The 21,976-nt window shown below is 37.5% G+C and overlaps 1 protein-coding gene across 5 annotated transcripts in view; it reads left to right on the top strand.

Annotated features, from left to right (window-relative positions):
- Zfhx4 (zinc finger homeobox 4) overlaps window positions 1–21,976 on the top strand; it is a 198,437-nt gene that overhangs the window by 31,521 nt on the left and 144,940 nt on the right. For 3 of the 5 annotated variants that reach the window (XM_060385802.1, XM_021657859.2, XM_021657860.2), the window contains exon 3: window positions 617–1,119. In XM_060385802.1, coding sequence (XP_060241785.1) covers window positions 617–1,119 — 503 coding nt within the window. The remainder of the gene's footprint in view (window positions 1–616; window positions 1,120–21,976) is intronic. The other 2 variants (XM_021657861.2, XM_060385803.1) reach the window with 1 other exon arrangement.

Below are 21,976 nucleotides of genomic sequence, written 5' to 3'. Positions count from 1 at the left end.
TGTCCACATTTGATAGGTCCGTTAAACATGCTAATTTAATATACCTTGTTTACCATCATTAGCCATGCATTTGGCGAAATTTGCACGTTTAGTTTGGATGATTATTCCCCAAGATATCAAACTTAAGCTATCATTATTTTAATTAAGCATTTTTGAAAAATATTTTAATGGCCATGATTGCTCATAATTAATCCTACAATAATATCTTAGCCAGGTATTTGGAAGTCCATGATATGCAGCCGGTGCAGAATTAGTGAAATTCCATCATGCTTTAAGACAAATTGGGAAGTAACAATTAGCGTTTATGCAAGTCTGTCTAGGCTCTTAAATCACAAACATGTGACTATTTTGTTATGGTATTGATCAACTTTCTTGTACTGGAAAATACAAATTTCAGAATGACATCATACCCAGTAGGAGTAATTAAAGCTATCTGATGAGGGAATTTAGAAGTTGAAAGGGATGATTGTAATTGATCCTGATTCAATCCTATTACAGCTTTTTATAGTTTAAGCTCTAGAGAAAGCACATTCCTTGTCAGGACTTTATTTTACATTCTTTCATGTGTGCTGTGTTTTCTAGTCTCTATTTTTCCTTTTAATTTTTTTCTCTGTAGTAAATAATGAGCTGCCGCCTGAAATCCGGCTTGCCAGTGGTCAGCTAATGGGTGATGACCTGTCCCTCCTTACTGCAGGAGAGCTGTCACCTTATATCAGTGACCCGGCGCTGAAGCTATTCCAGTGTGCTGTTTGCAACAAATTCACCTCTGACAGCCTGGAGGCTCTGAGTGTGCATGTGAACAGCGAACGCTCTCTCCCTGAAGAGGAATGGAGGGCTGTAATTGGAGATATCTACCAGTGCAAGCTCTGCAACTACAACACGCAGCTCAAAGCCAACTTCCAGCTCCACTGCAAGACTGATAAGCATATGCAGAAGTACCAACTGGTGGCCCACATCAAAGAAGGGGGCAAGAGCAATGAGTGGAGGCTGAAGTGCATTGCCATTGGCAACCCTGTTCACCTAAAGTGCAATGCCTGTGACTACTACACCAACAGTGTGGATAAATTACGTCTGCATACCACCAATCACAGGCATGAGGTGGCCCTGAAACTCTACAAGGTAAGCCATGCCATCCGTTTTCATTGGCACAGAGTAGACAAGGGCATTAACCATTTCAGAGTGTAGAGCATAGACCTGCAAGGAGAGGGTAGGTGCAAGGATCAAGATGCAGTTATTCTGCTACCATTTGTAAAGGCGTCTGAGATGCATACCACTGAAAACGAGGGACTGCTTCTTGTCCTTTTTCTTCCTCTCTCAGGGGCATAGATTGCTTCACTGGCTTCCTTCAACAAAAGAACTTTTTTTTTCCCCCTGGATATTGTCCTTAGGAAAACAGTACTTTAAAGTTATATTTTATTTATTGTTTTTGCTGGTTTTCTTTTTTCAAAACAAAAACATAATAGGACTGTGTGTTAATGGTTGCAGGGAGCAGAGCACACAGACAGAACTAACAATGTAAATGTATAATTTGTTTGGTGATAAACAAGAATGACCCAAACAGGTTGTTTGTGTATGTGCACTCTCGGTGACATAGAATTACAGTCTTCTTTCTCATCAGTTGGCATTCTCCTCAAGGAAACTCTGTTGTCTTTTGCATGATTCTTTTTGCTACTAGTGATGTTTACTCTCATCCCAAAAGGGTGTGGCATACATAAATAGGCTCTTAAGATGACAAGTGCACTTTTATCTTTACTGAGAAAAACTATGCAGATGTTATTCATACGTGAAAGTGATGAACAGTATGTATTGCACAAATCGTCCTGATATTTTCTGAACCCTAATGGGTGATGAATTTATTTTCTGTAGTTAGTTCCCAGGGTTGTCTTGATGGTCTTGGTTCCTGTACAAGTGTAGCACATTTATTTCTGTGATGAATAACTTGGTTACTTATTAAAAAACTTCTTTTGTCTGGAGGATATTAAAATTCAGAAAATATTGCAAACCATTAGTCATTGTAACAAGCTCTAAATATGATTACAAAATCCATTTTGCAAGTGTTATCTATTGATTTATACTAGAAATCAGTGATAACTATACTATCAGGAATCAACCAACAATTACAATACCTGTACCTTTTCTAATCCTACCTGAAACTGCAAACGTAAGAGCAAGAGCAGATGTGCCCATCTTCGTTAGGCTCAGGAAATATTTATTTGGATTGGTCAGGTGCTGTGCACTTGGGTTACTCCTGCTTAAATTTCAGATAGATGTACTATGCACAAAAAAACTACAGTCTCGGTGTGAGAATTTGTAACATTGTTCCTGCAATATTGGCACTGTGTGAGTCGATAATGAAAGTATTATGTTTGGGCCGCTCTGTTTGTGGCAATGCAGGTCCTGGTGTAAGATGGAGCGCGTCTACCTCAGTGTTATTGAAAATATATTATAAAGGATTAATTGTATTATAATTCATGGGTTTTGCAGCAACAGTTGACAACTGTTCAATTGCCTACTTTTTTTTTTCTGTTGATACCTGACCTATTAAAAGTTTTAGAATACCTAGGAGGAAAAAAACAAACATTAAATTTGTATAAATAATAGATTTAGATCCTGGGAGCTATATAGAATATTCATGAACTGTGTTTATATTCATGCAGTTCTCCTAACACTTTAAATTAACATGTTGTGCATAAGAGATATAAATGTACAGATTTTTCTATTTTATTACTCTCAGGTGGGAACCTAGTGAAAGGGAGAGTGCTATTGTTTATTTTCTTAGAGAAGGTTATTTAATCAAGCTGTCTGATAATTCTTCTGTGTGTGTGTGTGTGTGCATGTGTAAGTTCATGCAGTTCTTTCCGTAAGCCTGAGTTGGCCACCTTACTCCTGCAGAGTCATTTAGAAAGTTCCAGGGTTTGTCTTGAAGTTCCCTTGGAGGTAGAGTTGGACAATGACTTTGAATCAATAAAGATATATTATGATAAATTCATGATTTTAAAGAACTCTGTAATGCCAAGAGCACATTAGTTCCCATAGGCAGAAGAGGCATACTTATCTTACAGATCCTATAAAGCATATAAATTACCCCTTTTGGTTCTGTAACCCTTAATTAGCCACGCATACCCAATATAGTGCTTAAACATAGTCAGCAGACAAAAAAGTTGTCTTGAAAAAGTTGTATTAAATTCAAAGTACACCTAAAATATTTGAGTACTGAAACCTGTTACGTGACAATTATTTTTAGCGTAGTTCTAGAAATAGTCAGAAAATCTAATCCTTTGTGGTTGTATATCAAACATGATATTTTCAAACTGAATTCAGAAACTATATGATTCAGACATAGAGCATTTCAAGCACAGTGATGAGGAGATTAGCTTGCCTGGCTCGTCTCAGCAAAATAAAATTGGTTCATAAGTAACATTAATTGCTTTTAAATGAGAACCTAACAAATTGGCTTGAGCCTGGGGGGGGGGAAAAATGGTTTATAATATGGCTTAAATATTAAAATTAGACTTAAAATAGTTTCACAGTTAATGGCTAGACAGTAAGCTTCTCTATAAAATTTATTTTGGTTAAGAGTTTAATTTGCACCATTTCGCATTGTGAATTATTTAGATATTAGAGGAAAGTGGCAAGTTACAATTGTAAGACAGATACAGAGCTGCAAGACAACAGCTTTAGTCATTATTGACAACAGATCGATTCATAACACTCTAAAGGTGCTGATATGTCAGTTCAATTTGAATAAAACGCTCTACTCATTGAATTGTCAAGCTGAAGAAGCGTCACCTAAATGAACCATATGCCTTTATTGCATCTAAGGGGTTAAAAGTTAAAGGTTAAGGGTTAGAATGAAAGCATCATCTGCTGAGCTGCTTAACTTTAAACTGATCAGTTTAATGAAAATCTGTTTTACAGATGTTGCTTTAATGTATTTGGCAGGATTTAGGCAGATTTAACTTTAGATGCGAGGTAGTAAAAAATATTTCTTTATTTGACCAGAACAACACCTCTCCCTTTATGTTTAAGGTAGATGGCTTGTGGGCTACAGTATTTTGGCAAAGAACCCAGAGTCAGAATGTGTTGATGATCTTTCCATATGGGCAAAAATAAATAAATAAATAAAACACTGTTATGTCTATTGCTAATGATGACTAGAAAAAAATACCATTATGTCTATTTCTAAAGATGACTGGAAAAAAAAAAACAAAAACAAAAACCAAAGCCGTGTTCATTTTTGGCAATTTTACTTTTCTTATATATTTTTTAAAAGCAACTCTGTTATTGTTTTTAAAATCTTCCTTTTTTTTTTTTCAAGTGAAGTTCTCTAAAGTTGTAATATAATCTTATCTTGACATATTTTCCTCCAGAACCTTTAATGATGAAAAAAATTGGTCAAGAAAAATGAAACAGAAAGGAAAAATTTTATATTATCTTTAATCTTCCCCGTTAATGTTTGGATGCACATTTAAAGTGAGGCTAATAAATTCTAAGTGTGCAAAGAGTTAAAATTCGTCTTGCAAGTTAATAACCATATGCATGCATATGTAAATACATAAGAGTGGCTTTAAGATAGTCAGTTTACTAGGTTACATTATTATTTTTTAAAATTTCACACTTTTATATTCGCTTAAAAGTTTTAGTGAGTTGGTTTTCACATACCGGGTCCTTAGTAAACGTTTGTATGACGTAATGAGCTAATGAGTCACCTGAGAAGTTTATTGAAGGGCCTCCTTTACTTTCTCTCAGCCTTCATTTTAGAAATGCATTGTAATTTGCTCTGCTTCTTAAATGAGCCCTGGCATTTTCTGACGAGTCCAGTGGAAAGTTGTAATGACAACCACTTAGTCTTAGACATGAAAGTTAGAACAATCAAGGAAGGCTTGGGCAATATTCCAGGCTCCACTGGAGTATATTCTTGGCTCTGAGAGACTGGCTTTTCTGGCTGGCCTACAGACATAGGTATTGCCCTGTGTGAAACACGCCCATACTTAGCTGTTGATGCTCTTAGACGGCCCTCCTCCTGCTGTGTGAACGTAGGAGCGTTCACAGCTTTTCTGGTCCAAAGTCAAAGGCTTTACTACATGATCTGTTTTCCTCTCTGGCTCTGCTACGAGTGAGGCAAAGAAGCCTGAGTTTCTCAATGCTGTTTTTCTAGGCGGATGTCACAAAGGCTAAATGTGTTGATGTGCTAGCCTGTCTCCATAATGAGCAATAACACACCCATGAGGCTGAGTCCTAGGTACTTACAGTGTAACATTGACCCAAGAAACACTTTTCAGATTCTCTCATTATTTATGATATAGATTAAAGAAAGGATTCAGGTTAAGAAGTAAAACTCAAGGTGAGGAGAGGGGGCGCTATAGAAGACCATGAAGGACACACAGTGAGGACAGTGTGTGCCAAGCAAACCACAGAATGATTGGCATTGGCTATCCCTTTGCTGTTTTACTAGTAGAAAACACTGAATTGTTTGCAGTTATCAGTAAACCACAGGTATTTTAGTAACCATCTGCCTAAGTTCAACTTTGCAATTTAAAATCAAATATACCAGATATATAGGATCATGTCATCCTTGTGTGATGGCAAAAGTGCTTAGCAGATTGTGTAGTACTCCTTTCCATAAAGGTCATTGTGTGAAAGGAAATTGCAATATGGGGATGCTCTGAGAAACGCAAGCAGGTCTTTCTTAATCTTATTCTAGACATTTGTTTAGATGAAGAAGCTGTTTCCAGAGATAAACAAAAGTTATTCTTTTTCCTGACTAGACATTAACTTGAACATGGAAATATTTTTGCACTTTTTATATTAGTTTTATGTTAATGTTCATTTCAAGGGTGAAAAGCAGTGCGAAATTTAATTCTGGTTGTAGGATTTTTTTTTTTTGTAAATAATCACAATTCAAATTATTATTCCATTGTATTCTCATATTAAAATACAGGGAGAGATTGAAAAAGTAATTTCTGCAGTGGAACAATCCATGCTTGTGTAATACTTAGAAGTAATAAATACACAGATCAAATAAAAAGGAACTGGTTAGCTAATAGCAACTAATAAATCATGGGTGTTTTCAGATCACACTGTAATTGGCTGGCCCTCCTGACTACACAGCCTTCTGATTCTAAGCATGACATTGCCTGATCCATAGCCATGTGCAAAGCAGACACTTTAGCATAAATGTGGATTTCTGTCACCATAGTCACGTGACAAACACTAAGGAACATAGTGAGCTGAGAAGGTTTTTCTCACCTCCAAGGTGAGAAAACTAACCCCAAGATCATTACATGTAAACAGATAGACACATATTAATGCCAAGAGAAGATAAATTTTAGCCCAACTTATATCCGTGACAGGGTAAATAGAATAACAATGTGAAACTCTTACCAAACCAAGGCAGAATTTTGAAAACAAGAAAACTGTGGCATTGGATCCCCCCAGTCTTTAACATCTATGTCTTTTCTTAACCCGTGCCTCTGTCTCACCCTGCGTTATGAAGCCTCTCTGCTTCCCACCTAGGCCTTCTGCCCTTGAGAGTACTCCTTGTGGCCAGACTAACTCTCTAAACAATTCTACGTAAACATTCTTTTAATTACGGGAAACGGGGAAGCTTCTGCGGCTGTAAATGTCATTCTAGCCCTTTTCAGGATGAACTGTTGTTAGTGTACTTGCTGACTCCCGAAAATTTTCTGTTACGGTGGGTGGAGATGCGTTAGGGCTGAGGGGACCATTGAGTCAGAGCTACTTAGAGCAGTCCCCCTTTCTAGAGTTTCCTTCACTTACTGCTTCTGCCTATGTCCACCCCACACACATCCAACCGCTGTCTCCATTCAAACACACCGCAGGAAACTAGTAAACAGCTTGGCACTACTGCTCCTGTCCCAGGAACAGGTCAACTGTGTTTTGTGATTCCCATATTTCTGTATCTTGTTCTCATTCCACTTAACTTAAAAGTATCAAATGGCTTATTTGTGACCCGGCCTGAGGTCACCTAGGAAAAAGAACGCAGTGTCAGCACCTAGTTCTGAACTCTTGTGCAGTCCTTCTCAGCTGAGTCTGTCCCTTTCCCATGGAGCTGCAGAGCAGTTGTGGAAGTTCTCAACGGGCTGGCACACAGCGGTGCAACCACAGTCATATGTTAGGCAGGCCTCATATTGCTGAAAGGGTCTTGGCCTGGGGTGGAGCGAGGAGGAGCTGGCATGTGCATAATGACCACAGCTCTGCTTCCAGAACATCTGGCCTTCCCAAGCCCTACTGCAGATGCTGCGGCAAGCCTGCTTTGAGTCGGAGCCCACGCTAAATTAAGGTGGAGTTCACACAGACATGGAGACGCATTAATTATTCACACAACCCAAGCATTAAAGGTGATTTCCCTTCACACTGTCAGTAGCTTTTTGGAAGACCGTAAGAAGATGTGATGTGTTAAAAGTGTGAACTAGGACCACGAGGTATAACAACCATTCACCATCAGGAAATGTTTTCATGGACTCTGCAATCTAGATGTACTGACTGATGGTGGTGCGGAGTCACAGCTTTACTTACAGAATACCTAGATGATACGTAGCTTCTCTCCAATAAGCAGAGAAGCAGTTATTGAGCACTTACCCTGTTATCAGGCTTTGAATATCGGAGCATGATGAGTGTGTCCATTAATGCGGTGGGATAATAAACCAAACTCCTAAGGGCTGTGCGGAAGCAGACTTTTCTGAGATTTCATTTTCAAAAACTACTCTTCACAACTGCTTGTTAAATTTGGACTTAGGGGCATTCATCAAAATTACGAGTTAAATCTGGTCAGGCAAAGTTTGCCTGCTGTTGTCAATGATGGTTAGTAAAAGTCTGAATGTACCACAAAGTTTGAATTGTCCATAAGTACAGTATAATCACATTTGTATAAATTGGTATACTGTACTCTATTTCATAGCAAAAATTAATTGATAAATTTAAGATGATAATTATGTTTAAAAGTTTAGTGCAAGAAAGAGCTTTCACTGGTTGACACATTCATAGTTATTTTTCAAATATAAGGGTAATGCTGCTATGTGTTGCTAAAATAAAATGAAGAAAACCCAGTAAGAATGTCCAGTTAACAACCCGAGTCAACCCGTCTATAGGATCAGCCACTTTAACGTGGAGCCTGGAAAACCCAATTAAGTACAGTTTACAGTGCAGTCAATGAGAATTCCACCTCAAGGAACATCATCATGTTGACTTGTAGTTATTACCACAGATAAGAGTTAGTTATGCACAGCGATATTTTGTTTTATTTGGTTATATAGTATTTAATTAATAATTTGATGTCTTGTGAGGTGTGGTACACAGCATACTTGTAGTGCCAGAACTTGGGATACTGAGATAGGAAGGTTGTGAGCTCAATCAGGCTCACAGTGAGATCCCATTGTAGGAAAAGAGATGAACGAAAACAAATTCTCTTTATTTTTTCTACCTATAAGGAAAGATACTTTTATAGCATGTATAATATATTTTATATAATCTGTATATAATGTGGGAATCAATTCACGTAAAGCCTTTGTATCAATGTAAGTATTTGATAGCAAAAGTGAGTTGGAGTTATATTTGCCCTTCAGGAAAATTGTGTGTGTGTGTGTGTTTGTAGGTGTGCGTGTTGTGTGTGTGAGATCTTGTCTGTGTTGTGTGTGTGATACATGTTAGTGCAGACATGCATATGGCATGTGGGTAGGAACATCTACACTAACACATCTACACATGTATTGATAGAGGCCAGAGGTATACATCAGGTGTCTGACCTTGTTGCTCTCCACCTTTATTTATTGAAGTAGGGTCTTTCACTGAACCTGAAGCCCATAGATTCCGATGGGCTGTCTGGTAAATGAGCTTCATGTGTTTTCCTGTCTCTGCCCTCACCCCTCTCTAGTGCTGGGGTTACGGCAGGCAGCACTGTGCAAGGCTCTTTCTGTGGATATGGCCAATCTAAACTCAGATCCTCATGCTAGAGTAGCGGTCATTTCAGAGACTGGGCTGTCTTTTCAGGCTCCCTCAAGCAACTTTGAGTAGTCATACAGAGGAAGTTTAGGGTTAATGGAATATATACCGAGATATTTTGATGATGAAAGTAATGGAAAGCAGGACTGTGAGCGGGAAGGCAGACTGAACTGCCAGCTAACACCAGTTTTGGAGAAAACCTTTTAAAGTGTTGTAATAGTAATTATTTTTCATTTGTAACTATGTATTCTGTTGTAAAAGATCTTTTATTTTTTCTGCAGTTGGCACTTCTCTGTCTTTATGTGATTGATGGTATGCTAGAGAGCCTCTTTCCAAAAACACTCCTTCTTATGAGGCCAGATGGTGTATAGACAGTAAACCCATGTTGAGAATGTATTGTTCTAATTTTTGCCTTTCACGGTTGCACTACTGTGTGAGGGGAGAACACGTACTGACCCAAATTATAGATTAACCGTTATGTTTACATTGCCTCGCCATACGTTACTCGTATGCACAGTAACATAGGTACATTTCAGATATGAGGAAACCAAGATTTAGGAGTTTTTCAGGTCCTCGCAGAAAGTAAGGGTCAGGTCCTAAGTTGTGAAACTGGGTCTTCCAGCCCAGCCCTGGCATACTTGTAGAGATCTGTCAATAAGAAAAGCAGGCTGCAACCTGATAAACTTAGCCACTTTGTCTTCAGCGTCCTCATGCTTGGAAGCATCTTCACATCTCTGAGCCAGCAGCTTTTCCAAAAGAGTCTATATACACAAATGCCGTGTGTTGAAATGACACTCTTACACCGGTGATCTATTTGCTGGAAGGGGACACTGATAGTAAAGTGGTCACCTGAGTATTTTCTGTCAAAATGGAATTTTTTTTCTTTCACCTACTTCCTTGCATTGGCATATTTGTGTATTTGGTGTGTTAAGCAAGATTGACTCATCGAGTATTTATCACTTTTTGTGCTGGTGCTTGCAAGTCAAGCCCCTTTCAGGGGCCACATTAATTCATGCAGGTCATCAGAGTACCTCAGAAGTAATGTACTAATGGTCCCCCACTGCCCTGAGAGAGGAGATGGTGGAATGGACCTCTGCAAGCATTCTGCTGGCTCTGCAAGAACAGCTGGAGCAGTTGCTCATTCAGAGGTTGAGTGAGCCTCCTTTTTTTTTTTTTCCTAGCATCTTTAAAACTCCTGGGGGAGTCCTGATCACCTGTGACCTGTTGGAATTGCTTAACATAGCCTGCTTTGAATTACTATTTTTGTATTTTTATATTTTATTTCTTACTTTGAACCATAGTATATTTTGGTGAACCAGAACCTCATTTATCATCTTCATCACTTATCATTTATCACTTTTCCATTCTTCCTCTTTTTTCTCTTCTCTTTTTCTTTTAGCTTTAATACAGCCTCTATTTTTTATTATTTATTTATTTACTTAATTTTGATTCTTTTTATTTAAAGATTCCAGAATTGTACCTCCAATATATATATATATATATATATATATATATTGATGAACTCCCTTCACTGCTCTTTTCTCTTCACAATTTTGCCAAATATTTCAATGTGAACTTCAGTCTCAGGCCAGCACTGAGGTCAGCTGCTCATAGAGATGTCTGAGGAAACTTGGACCCAGCTACTTGACCCTGTACGATTGGTTTGCTCATTCACAATAGAGGCTGCTGACCACATTTACTGATGAACTTTTCTTGGAAAGTGAGAATTGTCTGGGCTTTGGGAGGACAGACTTGTTACTGATAAGGACATCTGTAGCTGGAATGTGTAAAGCAGTTTGGGACATCTTGTTATCTCTGTTGGGTGTAGTTTTCAAAGATTTTAGATATTTCTCACTGTCCGTTTGGCAAACCTAGGGGTAGCAGCAGCTTACCGAGGACACACGTCCTCAGAGACTAAAATTATCCAGTGTACAAATGTGAAGTACTCGGTAGCAAGCCTTATTGCCATCACATGTGCAGTTTGCAAGTCATCTTTGACGACATGTTTTCAGCACCAGCCAGACGTTTTCTGCAAAATTGCTACTGGTGTTTTAAAGACAGATTCACAATCTAAATGAGAATTATTCAAACAGTAGAGTTTGTCATTTAGAATTTACTGTATTGGAGAATCTATGTTACACAATAATTGAAAAGGCTCAAAACTTTTTTGTTTATATTGTAATTTTAAAAATATTGACTTTTAATTAGAAGCCTTTCAAATACTTTTTGAGAAATAATTAGCAAAATCAAGTTATGTCGTCATCATCATCATCACCCTTCATCATCATGATTGTACAGTAAGAATCAACTCTAGAGTGGGAAGGGACTCAAGAAAGGAATACTGTCTCATTACTGAAGTCTTGTTTGTTTGCTTAAATTGTTGTTATAAAAATTAAATAACGAAGACAGAAATTATTTGTTAATGTAGAAGCATCAAATTTCTCAGTAATGAATATTCCTTAAGAATATCATTCCAGTCTAAAAAAACAAATTATTTAAAAATAGATGCAAGGGTGTTATGATTGAATCTGGTGTCCCATATTCAGAACACTTGGTCCCTAGCTGATGAAGGCTTGCTAAGAGAGATAAGAAGGTGATGCTTAGCTGAATGACGTGGGGAATGCATGATTCTTGACCACTTCCTGATACTCTCCCTGCTTCCTGGGCCATCCTCACATGAATTCAGCCACCCCATCATGCCCTTCTCACCCTTCATGGACTTGGACTCCTTCTAGCTCTCTGAGCTAAAATAAGTCTTTCCTCCCTCAAACTGTTTTTGTCAAACATTTTGGTTGTAACAATACAAAATTGACTAATACGAAAGGAAATTCATAAATGATCTTTCCTCAGAGTAATTCAGTCTTTGATCTTCTTAATTTCTTAAGTATTGGGAAATTTAAAATTGTATTGCTGAAGACCTATTTCGATTTAAAACATTATTTTTTTTAAATATTTAGCTAGACGTACTTCAACCTTTTACTCATACATCAGCAAGGGACTTCATTTTCCAGCTGTCCAAGTTTCCCTGTATTTATTTAGATTTGCGATTGATTCATAATAGATTAGCAAGTATCATGGTTTCCTGCAAACACATGCCACATGTACTGGCACTGTGTTTCTTCCCTTTTGGACTACGGCCATTTGTGATAGCAACTTGATAATCTTAAAACAATGAATACAGAAACAGCTCATGGAAATCAAATACACACAGACACACAGATACACTTTTCCCCGAAAGATAAATTTAATTCTTTCAGTGAATGAAGAAAAAAAAATGTGAATGTATTGAAGGCCACATGTTTAAAGTGTTAACAAAATGAAAATAAGGTAAAATTAAGATGAAAATTATGCTTTAGTTGGTATTTTCTGTATGTGTCTATGAAGGCCTTCTTATTAGTACAGTACTCAAATCATGGAGCAAATTTTGCGTATGTGTGTGGGGAGAAAAAGAGAGGCAGGCAAGGAGGGAAGGAGAGAGAGAAAGAGGAGACTTCTATAGATGAAGATATATTAAAATTGATGACGATCATAAGTTAATCAGTAATACTCCTTATTTTGCTTTAAAGTAGATTGCATGAATTTCTTCCTGTACAGTGTGTTTTTGGTCCTTAGAGATAATAAACCTTTGATGACATTGTGCAAGAGTCGGAAGCAAGAACTAAACAGTTCTGAATGTACACATGACTAATCAAAGGTTCTGGGAACAGGATATGATTTGGTGAAAGTGATAGGTTCTCCAAAAAGTGAATCGCTTCTCTAATAGCACATGGAGCCCTTCTGTCATAAACAAGGCAGATCTGACCCCAGCTTAGGAGAAGGTTGCTTTTCACAAAGGCTTTTGCACTGCGGCTCTTAAATTTTTCTTTTTCATTTTTTTTTCTTTAAAAGTAAAATATTCCTCAAATTCACATCTACCTAGTTAGTACTCTATTCTTTCTATGGTCTAAAAATAACAGTAGATACCAGTAGATACCCAGCGGTATTGGTACACAGGCACTCTGGCATCCAAACATCTTTTAATTTTAGTTATTATTATTTATTACAACTTATTCACCTTGTATCCCAGCTGAAGCCCCCTCATTCATCTCCTCCCAATCCCATCCCTCCCTCTTCTCCCCTGTGCTCTTCCCCTAGTCCACTGATAGAGGAGGACCTCCTCCCCTTCTGTCTGACCCAAACCTATCAGGTCTCATCAGGACTGGGTGCATTGTCTTCCTTTGTGGCCTGGCAAGGCTGCACCCCCCAGAGGGAGGTGATCAGAGAGCCTGCCACTGAGTTCATGCCAGAGACAGCCCCTGCTCCCCTTACTAGGGACCTGACTTGGAGACTGATTCTATGGGCTACATCTGTGTAGGGGTACTAGGTCCGCCCCATATATTGTCCTTGCTTGGGGTAAAGATCACCTTGAGTGAGGTAACCGAGAAGCAGAAAGACACACATGGTATATGCTCACTCATAAGTGGTTATTAGATATATAACATAGGATAAACATACTAAAAGCTATGCTCCTAAAGAAGCTAAACAACAAGGAAGACCCTAGGGAAGATGCTCAATCCTCATTTAGAAGGGCAAACACGATAGACATTGGAAGCAGTAGAAGACAGGGAACAGGACAGGAGCCTCTGAAAGACTCTACTGATTGAGGTATTGAAGCAGAGGCTGAGACTTATAGCCAAACTTTGGGAAGATGCATGGAATTTCACGAAAGAATGGGGAGATAGAAAGACCTGAAGGGGATAGGAGCTCTACAAGGAGCCCAACAGAGCCAAACAACATCTTAAATTGATCACTCTTAGATAATAATCAAAGAAGGCAGGAATTTCATTGCTTAATTTAAGCATCCAATTATTGAGGAAATGGTGACAAATGACCAAAGAAAGTTGTTATAAGTTAGAGTAGAAAGAAACATTATTTATGTGTCACAAATTTTAGAATGTTTAGCTTCTGAAGAACATTGAGCCTTGCCTCTGTTTTACACTCCCTGATGGCTTTTAAAAAAATTATTTATAATTATTTGTAAGGACTTGATTGAGATACAAATCATACTTCATGCATTTCATTTATTTAAAATGCAGTTGAACAGTATTTAAAATAGTCACAGAATTATGTAGCCATCATCATAATTGACTTTGGAATATTTTCCTTAGCTGAAATGGAAATCTTGTACTAATTTAGTTGCCCACAACCATCCTAAATTCTCACTCTCATGGCCCTGGGCAATAGCTAATTGCGTTCTGTCTCTGTAGATTTGCTAATTCTGGTCAGTGATATAGATGCATCCACAGTGTATGTGGTTCTTTGTGGACTTCGTTCACTTAGCATGTTTTCAAAATTCATCAGTGCTTTCACATATTTTAACACTGCATTCCTTTATTACATTTATGTTGTTTGTGCATAGTATCTTTTATTTATATTACATCAGATAGACATTTGGTTGTTTTAATTTTATGTTTATTATGTATAATTATGCTATGCACATTTGTATATAAGGTATATTTTTATTTCTCTGAGTTAGGTACTCTGTAGTGGGATTTCAGGAAGAGCAATTACTAAAATCAACTAGATTTTTTTTTAATTGCTGTCAGTGTTTTCTTATTTTATGTGTGTTCAATGAATGACCAGTTGTCTTTTTAAAAATATGTCAAAGACTTGTGTAGCATGTAAAAGGCCCTGAGTTAGATCACTATAAACACACACACATCCCTACCTCCCCGCCTCATGGACATAGACAGTAAAACCACTCACATTTTTCTCATTATCCCAGTGGCATTTTTCACATTTTGTTCCCTTTTTGCCAACCGGTTTAATGAGGAAATTTAATGATAGTATTTATTAAGCATGTATTCAGTGATGACTGAATTCAGTTCTTTATGTTTCTCTTTTAAAAAGACTTTAAAACTAAATTTCCAATCACATGTATATATGTGTGTCTCTGTGTTGAATATGTAAATATGAATGGAGAGGCCTGTAGAGACCAGAATAGGGTGTCAGAGTTCCTGGAGCCAGAGTAACAGGTAGTGGTAAACTACCCAAGGTGGGTGCTGAGAAAGAGACTCCAGTTCTCTGAGCTATTCCTACTCACTGATCATCACAACTTCTCTTCTACATAGGTACAATTGTTAGAAAAGTTTGAAGATGAAATATATATAAATGAAAATGTAATTAATTATCCATGCTCATATAGCTGATAATACTGATGATTAAGTTCGATTTGAATTCAGTCTGGCTCCAGACCCAATATCCTTAATCAGGACAATTTGTCACAGTAAAGACACTGCACAGAGACAGCACCTGGACCAGAGAGGTCTGTTTATGTCAAAAAAAGAATGGAAGTATGGGTGTGACTGTCATAGATGCTCATGGTAGGGTGTAGACTTTAAAAAGAAGAAACAATAATAAGATGGATGGAGATTTAGAGATGGCAAGTTAGCAAAACTTTTCAAAGCAGAATATGAACTTCAGCTTTCAGATATCTGACTGATAATTATTTCACTCATAGTATATTCTTTCCACTGTTTGAAAATTAACCATTTATTTTCATCATACTATTTTTTGAAAAATACCTACCAATTGAATTTCATGTGAGACTGAATATTGACATTTTTAAGATAGCTTATATATATTTAAAATATATTTTTGTTAAATTAATACTTCAATAATACACAGGCATTTATTAATCACATTGGTGAAGAAACAAATAACCACTGGGCTGGTTCCATGGATATGACGGACTTTCTTTCCTCAATAAACACACCAGTTTTTTGAAAGAACCACATACATCTTCTCTATGTTTTTGTTTCCCTGTGGGTTAGCTGAGTTCTTAAGCTCCCTGAGTTCCACTTTGAAGGAATGACTTTGGCAATTTTTATAATATGTTTAGCAGGATGTATGCCATCATGGCATTAGGGAATTTTTATGTAGATTCCCCTTCATATTTGGGAAAATGTTAAAGTCTATCCTTGCAGAAGTTTGAGAAGAAGTGATTGTATGTTTCGACTCCAATAAAGAGACTCATTTAAAAAAATAGCTAACCCAACCAGTAAAAGGTATTAAGGTCTTTGCCCCCTTTGCTTCTACCACACTACCTATGAGGGGCCTACAGTGCATTGTGTTTTTGTTTCCACAGTAGTAAGGATGTCAATGAACAGGTATCTCTCAGAGTATTACTTGCAACAAGAAGGATTATTTTTTCTCTTTTATAGGTATGAAAAAATAAATTATTAAAATTGTACAGATTATTTTTACGATAAAAGATTCTCCAAGTTGCTTTGTTGGAACCAGAAAAACTGAACCATACATAGGCTTATGAGCTGAGCATGTGTGTCATGAAAACTTGATTAAATTAATAAGTTTAGATAAGTTTAGGTATCATTTTTGGTGCCCCCTATTATTAATTAAGGGTAAAGTTTGAATAAAGCATGCCAAGAAATATCTTAGAGAGTCAATAAAAACTATTACAGCACTCTAGTTTTTTGTGCAACTTCAGCTAAATTTAAAAGATTTCTGTCTCTTTTTGTCCAATCATCAAAGTGACTTTCTCCTCTTTATGTTTTTTTTTTTGTGTTTTTTTGTAATTATTTTTGTGCCTTAGTTAGTATATTAGTAATGGAGGAAAAAAACTCACCTAACCTGTAAATGAGTTCTACAGATCTTAATTAAGGTACAAAAATAGCTCTGAAAAATGTATTCTATGATGGAAGATTTTCTTACATCCGTGGAATGCTGTGCCTTGTCAGTACATCTTTGCTGCTGGCATATATTTGGGTGTTGAAGTTAACTTCTTTCTTGTTATTTGCAAGACAGTTTCATTTTTAATGTCTAGAAGTACACTTAGTTATTATTGTACCTGCAGTTTGACCTGAAAAGCCATTCCTACCTTTACCTCCATGACTGACCTTTAGATGGAGTTTGCTTTGAAGAGGAATGCCGCTGTCTCCATCAACTTAAAAGGGGTGACATCAGTCCATGGAAAATACCCGAGCTTCTTTTAATGGGCTACTCTTTCTTAGACGTTTGCCCACAGAAAAGGAACCATGCATGACATTTTCAACGCTAGTTTTCAAGTTTGTCGAGTGAGGATTTGCAAATGAGTAGTTAGGAAGTGAAGCTCACAGCTGAACAATGAACCCCTGAAACTTTTGAGGCCAATGCTGCCTTTGCTTTAGTTTATGGGATGTCTCAGCCTCCATTCTAACATGCTATGGTTTTGAGTTACAAATAAGTTTTGATAAGGAGAATTAATTTACTAGTCTTTGAAATCTATATAAACTTAGTCATAACTGGGTCTTCAGCCTTCGATTTATGTCAAACTTTAACAAATATCTCATCTTAAACGACTAATGTGCATATATACCACTTTACTCTATTTGATTTTATTGTTTTTTAATTCAGGCTTGTATGTAACTTTCCTGTAAATATGAAGACAGGATAAAAAAATGTATAGAAAGATGGCTAAAACACCCATCTAAAACACCTTACTTTGTCCACTCATTTCATTATTTTTCTTTGAGAGTCTATGTTGCCAGGACCAACCAGGTAATAAGGATCTAGCATCAGGCAACATAGACAAAGGTCTCCATCTGGCAGCATTTATGATCTAGTAGGAGAGACGGGTAAGCATTAAACCTTATAATCATCCGCTAAACAAAGAAATACCTATTGACTCTTGGAAGCAAAATGGCATAATGCATACTTTTGGTTTGGAACGCTTGTCTATGTCATCAGTAACTCACTATTTATATAAGTTTACTTCTTTCAATCTTGGGGAAAAGTGAAGACTATGGAATGTTATTAGGGAGGATGATGGTAGAAGGTGGTTCCTTCCAATACTGGCAATATAAAATTTGTTGTCACTGTTATTGTTAATATTGACATTATTGTGTGTGTGAGCAGGCGCATGGGCAGATGAAGGGGCAATGTCAGCTATACTTCCTCAGGGTTTCTCAGGGTCCTGGAACTCAACTGTGTAGATTATGCTGAGCAAGGGCACGGATTCTCCTACTTGTACCCTCCAGAAAAAGACTTGCGTACACACCATGTCCAGCACTTTGTACATGGAATCCAGGGAATCAAACTCAGTTCCTCATACTTAAGGTGAGCCCTCTAGCGACTGAGCTCTCTTCCAAATCCACACATGAAAATTTTAAAAAGCACTATTGTCAGAGAGCAAACATTTCCAAACTTTCCTGAGATGCTACGTAAAACTGCATTAAAAAATATGTCTTTACCTTCAGACAGCAGATTTGAGGAGAATATAACAGAGCATGTTAGCTGAGATGGAACTGGATGAATTTTTTTAAAGTTTACTGGCTCCATGGTCACAATGTCTGCCAGTGTGCTCTAGTTAGCTCTAAAGATACAGTTGTCTGCCATTAAAAACAAGGAAAACATGAAATTTGTACACAAATGAATGGAACTCGAAAAGATCAGCCTGAGTGAGGTAACACAGACCCAGAAAGACACACATGGTATGTACTCACTTATAAGCAGATACTAGTTCTATAGTACAGGATAGTCATACTACAATGCACAGACCCGAAGAAGATAAGTTCGTTGGGGATCTTGGGTTTCATGTCACCCCACTAGTTAGGGGAGTGGGGGATATCTCTGACATGGACTATGTTGCCTGCTTTTTGATCACTTCCTCATGATGGGACTGCCCTACCAGGCCACAGGGGAGGAAGATGAACTCAGTCCACATGTGAACAGATGAACTGGGGTGTCCAGGTAGGGGGCTCTTCTATTATGTAGAATAGGGGGGAGGGAATGCAGGAGGGAGGGTTGGTCTGGGAGAAGAGGAGGGAGGGGCTTATGACTGAGATGTAAATTGAATTAATTAATAAAAGGAAAAGATAAAATAAAGATACAGTTGTGGTGGTCAGCCAAATCTAACCTGCTTTGTAGGAATGTGTAGCTTTCCTGTAGATCTAAAGTCTCCAGGAAAAAGGGTGGCCATGTTGGCAATACTAACCTCACTGTCATTGCATTTACTCCTCACTTCTGAAAAAAATCCCTCTTCAGGGGTGTGGGCTTTGTTAGGGCTTGTTCCACAAAGCCATCCTTTTGTATTGTCTCTGCCTTGTGCATCATTTTGCCTCAAAGGACAGGAGTCTGACATGCTTTTCTATCTCAACATCCCACTGCAGTGGGATAAAATGGCAAGTCTACAGAGAAAGTTTCTTGCTGTGTGTGGCGGTGCTTACCTTTTAATCCCATCGCTTGGGAGGCAAAGACATGCAAAGCTCTGTGAGTTCCAAGCCAGACTGGTCTACAGAGAGAGTTCCAAAAATTGCCAGACTATGTAGAGAGACCTTGCCTCAAAATAAAATAATAAAATAAAATAGAAAACTGTACTTATAAAATAGTTCTTTTGGAGCTGTAGCTCTGGTTGAAGGCTTATCACTTGGGTGAGCTGTTGAGACAAGAAAACATCTTCTAGGTCCTGAAGTAAGAACACACACACACACACAAACATACAAACAAAATGCCAAGCCTGCTGGGTTGAATTTTGTAGGAAAATCTTTTTAGGGAAACCTTTTTAGGATAGTGGTTTGCCAGATTTTAGTTGCAGAAATCCACTTTGCATGTACAGGAAGATATCCCAAGGTCATAGATATAAATTCTCTTTTCTGAACAGGAATCTTATGGGTCCCGGGAGAGCTGATTTCCACAGCCCTGCCAGATTGCACGCTCATTTGTAGCTGACTGTAATGATTCTGCAAATCTTGTGTCATCTTGCTATTCTAGGAAGACAGAGTCTGAGGTTTGTTTTTAGACCTTAACTCCAGAAGAGCAAATAGAGATATAAATGTGTGCAGCGGTAGATGGTGAGTGTGTGTGTGTGTGTGTGTGTGTGTGTGTGTGTGCGTGTTCATGCTGGCTCATACATGTGTGTGTGCATGTGTATATGCAGGGCACGTTAGTCCATTCATGAAAGAAAACGACGTATTTGCTGTAATCTAAGACAGAGTTAGTCAGAGCCACATTAACAATCAATGATTCAAAACAAAACAAAAACAATAAACCTAAACAAAAGTGCAAAAGAATCTACACTGTAATGATGTGTGACTTTGGGAAAGTCATTGTGGTGAGTTTGTTTCAATCTCTGTATTTCCTAAAGCAATTTCTATTTTGTAGATAAACCTGAAGCCATCCGTCAGGTCTGTACTAACTAGGAGAACTGTGCATTAAAAATGAATAGCCAGGCCACAGAGGAAGATGAAGCAGCCAGTCCTGATAGGCTAGGGTCAGATGGAAGGGGAGGAGGATCTCCCCTATCAGTGGACAAGGGGAGGGAGATAGCAGAGTAAGAAGGAGGGAGTGTGGAGTTTGGAGGAGACTAGAGACTAGTGTAGAGAGGGGGCTACAGCTGGGATACAAAGTGAATAAATTGGAATAAACAAACAAACAAACAAACAAATAAATAAAATGCTTTATTTTGATTGTTATAGCATCAAGACTGATTCAAAGTAAATTATAATGCATAGACTTCAAATAAAAAATATTTATCAGTGTCCCAGTAGGTTACATAGTAATGGGAACAGGGACTGCCTCTGACATAATTTGATTGGCCTGCTCTTTGATCATCTCTCACTGAGGGAGAGCATCCTTACCAGGTCACAGAAGTTGACAATGCAGCCACTTCTGATGAGATCTAATAGACTAAGATCAGAAAGAAGGAGAGGAGAACCTCCCCTATCAGTGGACTTGGGGAGGGGCATGCATGCAGAAAGGGGAGGGAGGGTGGGATCGGGAGGGGAGGAGGGAGGGGCTTAGGGGGGGATACAAAATGAATAAAGTGTAATTAATAAAAAATTTTTAAAAAAGTTAAAAAAAGAAAAAATATTTATCAACTTATTGTAGAGAATAAAGATGGAAAATAACCCATTAAAAATCCTTCTGAAAGTTGAAAAAAATGAATCTATAGTAAAAATGTCAGTTTTGGACTGTTTTGGAATCTCCCTGGCAATATAGTTGGTATGTTTAAAAAATATCTCAATGAAATACCCCCCCCCCCAGAAAGAATGGTTAGAATAGTTAGTAAACAGATTTGGCAATCTGGGTGAGAAAAAATCAAACTAATTATTTCAGTTACTTTGTGAAGAATTTGATGGTCTTGATGATCATTACCGCTGGTACCTCAGACCAGTGAAGGATAAAGTTCCTTTTCTGCTTGGGGTATAACCTGAGCATTTGGGCTAATGTAAGGTAAAGGTCAGCATGTATATATCAAAAGACTACAAATATGTTGTGTTTAAGTGACAGACATAATATATCATTGTATGGTAATGAGACATAAACATTTTGTTCTACTGCGAAACATCTATCAGCCACCTCTGCCAGTACAAATGTGCAAAAGAGTGTTTCATAGTCATAATATGTTAACACGAGTTAACAATGCTACAAATCAGAGCATTAGTAGATTTGAGTAACCTGAGGGAGCTAATGATACAAAACATCAAGACATTGAAGGAGAGGGGAAGCTTGTTATTGTATTGTTTATTTTTGAGATTACATTTTAATTTTAATAATGCTTCCTTCCCTTTCCTCCACCAACTTTTACACAATTCTTCTTTACATTTAGTCTCCCTGCTGAGAGCATGGAGGATTTGAGCGAGTGTTCCTATATAGAGATCTAAAATGAGTGTTTTCATTACATAAGAAAAATAAATCATCAAATAATATACATTAAACCAAATACCATTTTAAAAAGAAAAAAAAAACAAGTTTTGCTAATTAGCAAGTAAAAGTCAATAGTGTATTTTTATTATATAAAAACTGTATTACCATGATAAAATGTATATTTATAGCAAAGACAAAATTTTTTTCTTGGATTCAAATATGTGTATTTTTTTATTTGTGTTGTTTTACGTTAATGATGGGATAAAAAATATACTTTTACCAGAAATATAAACACATTCTATATCAGATAGATTGGCCACTTTATTAATTTTGATGCTGCTATGTGCATACCACCATGAAGGGACCTGGAACTTGGAACCTAGGAAATATACCA

The sequence above is a fragment of the Meriones unguiculatus genome, chromosome 6, assembly GCF_030254825.1.
Source record: "Meriones unguiculatus strain TT.TT164.6M chromosome 6, Bangor_MerUng_6.1, whole genome shotgun sequence".
Lineage (NCBI taxonomy): Eukaryota > Metazoa > Chordata > Mammalia > Rodentia > Muridae > Meriones > Meriones unguiculatus.
This window is presented reverse-complemented; position numbering and strand designations above follow the sequence as displayed.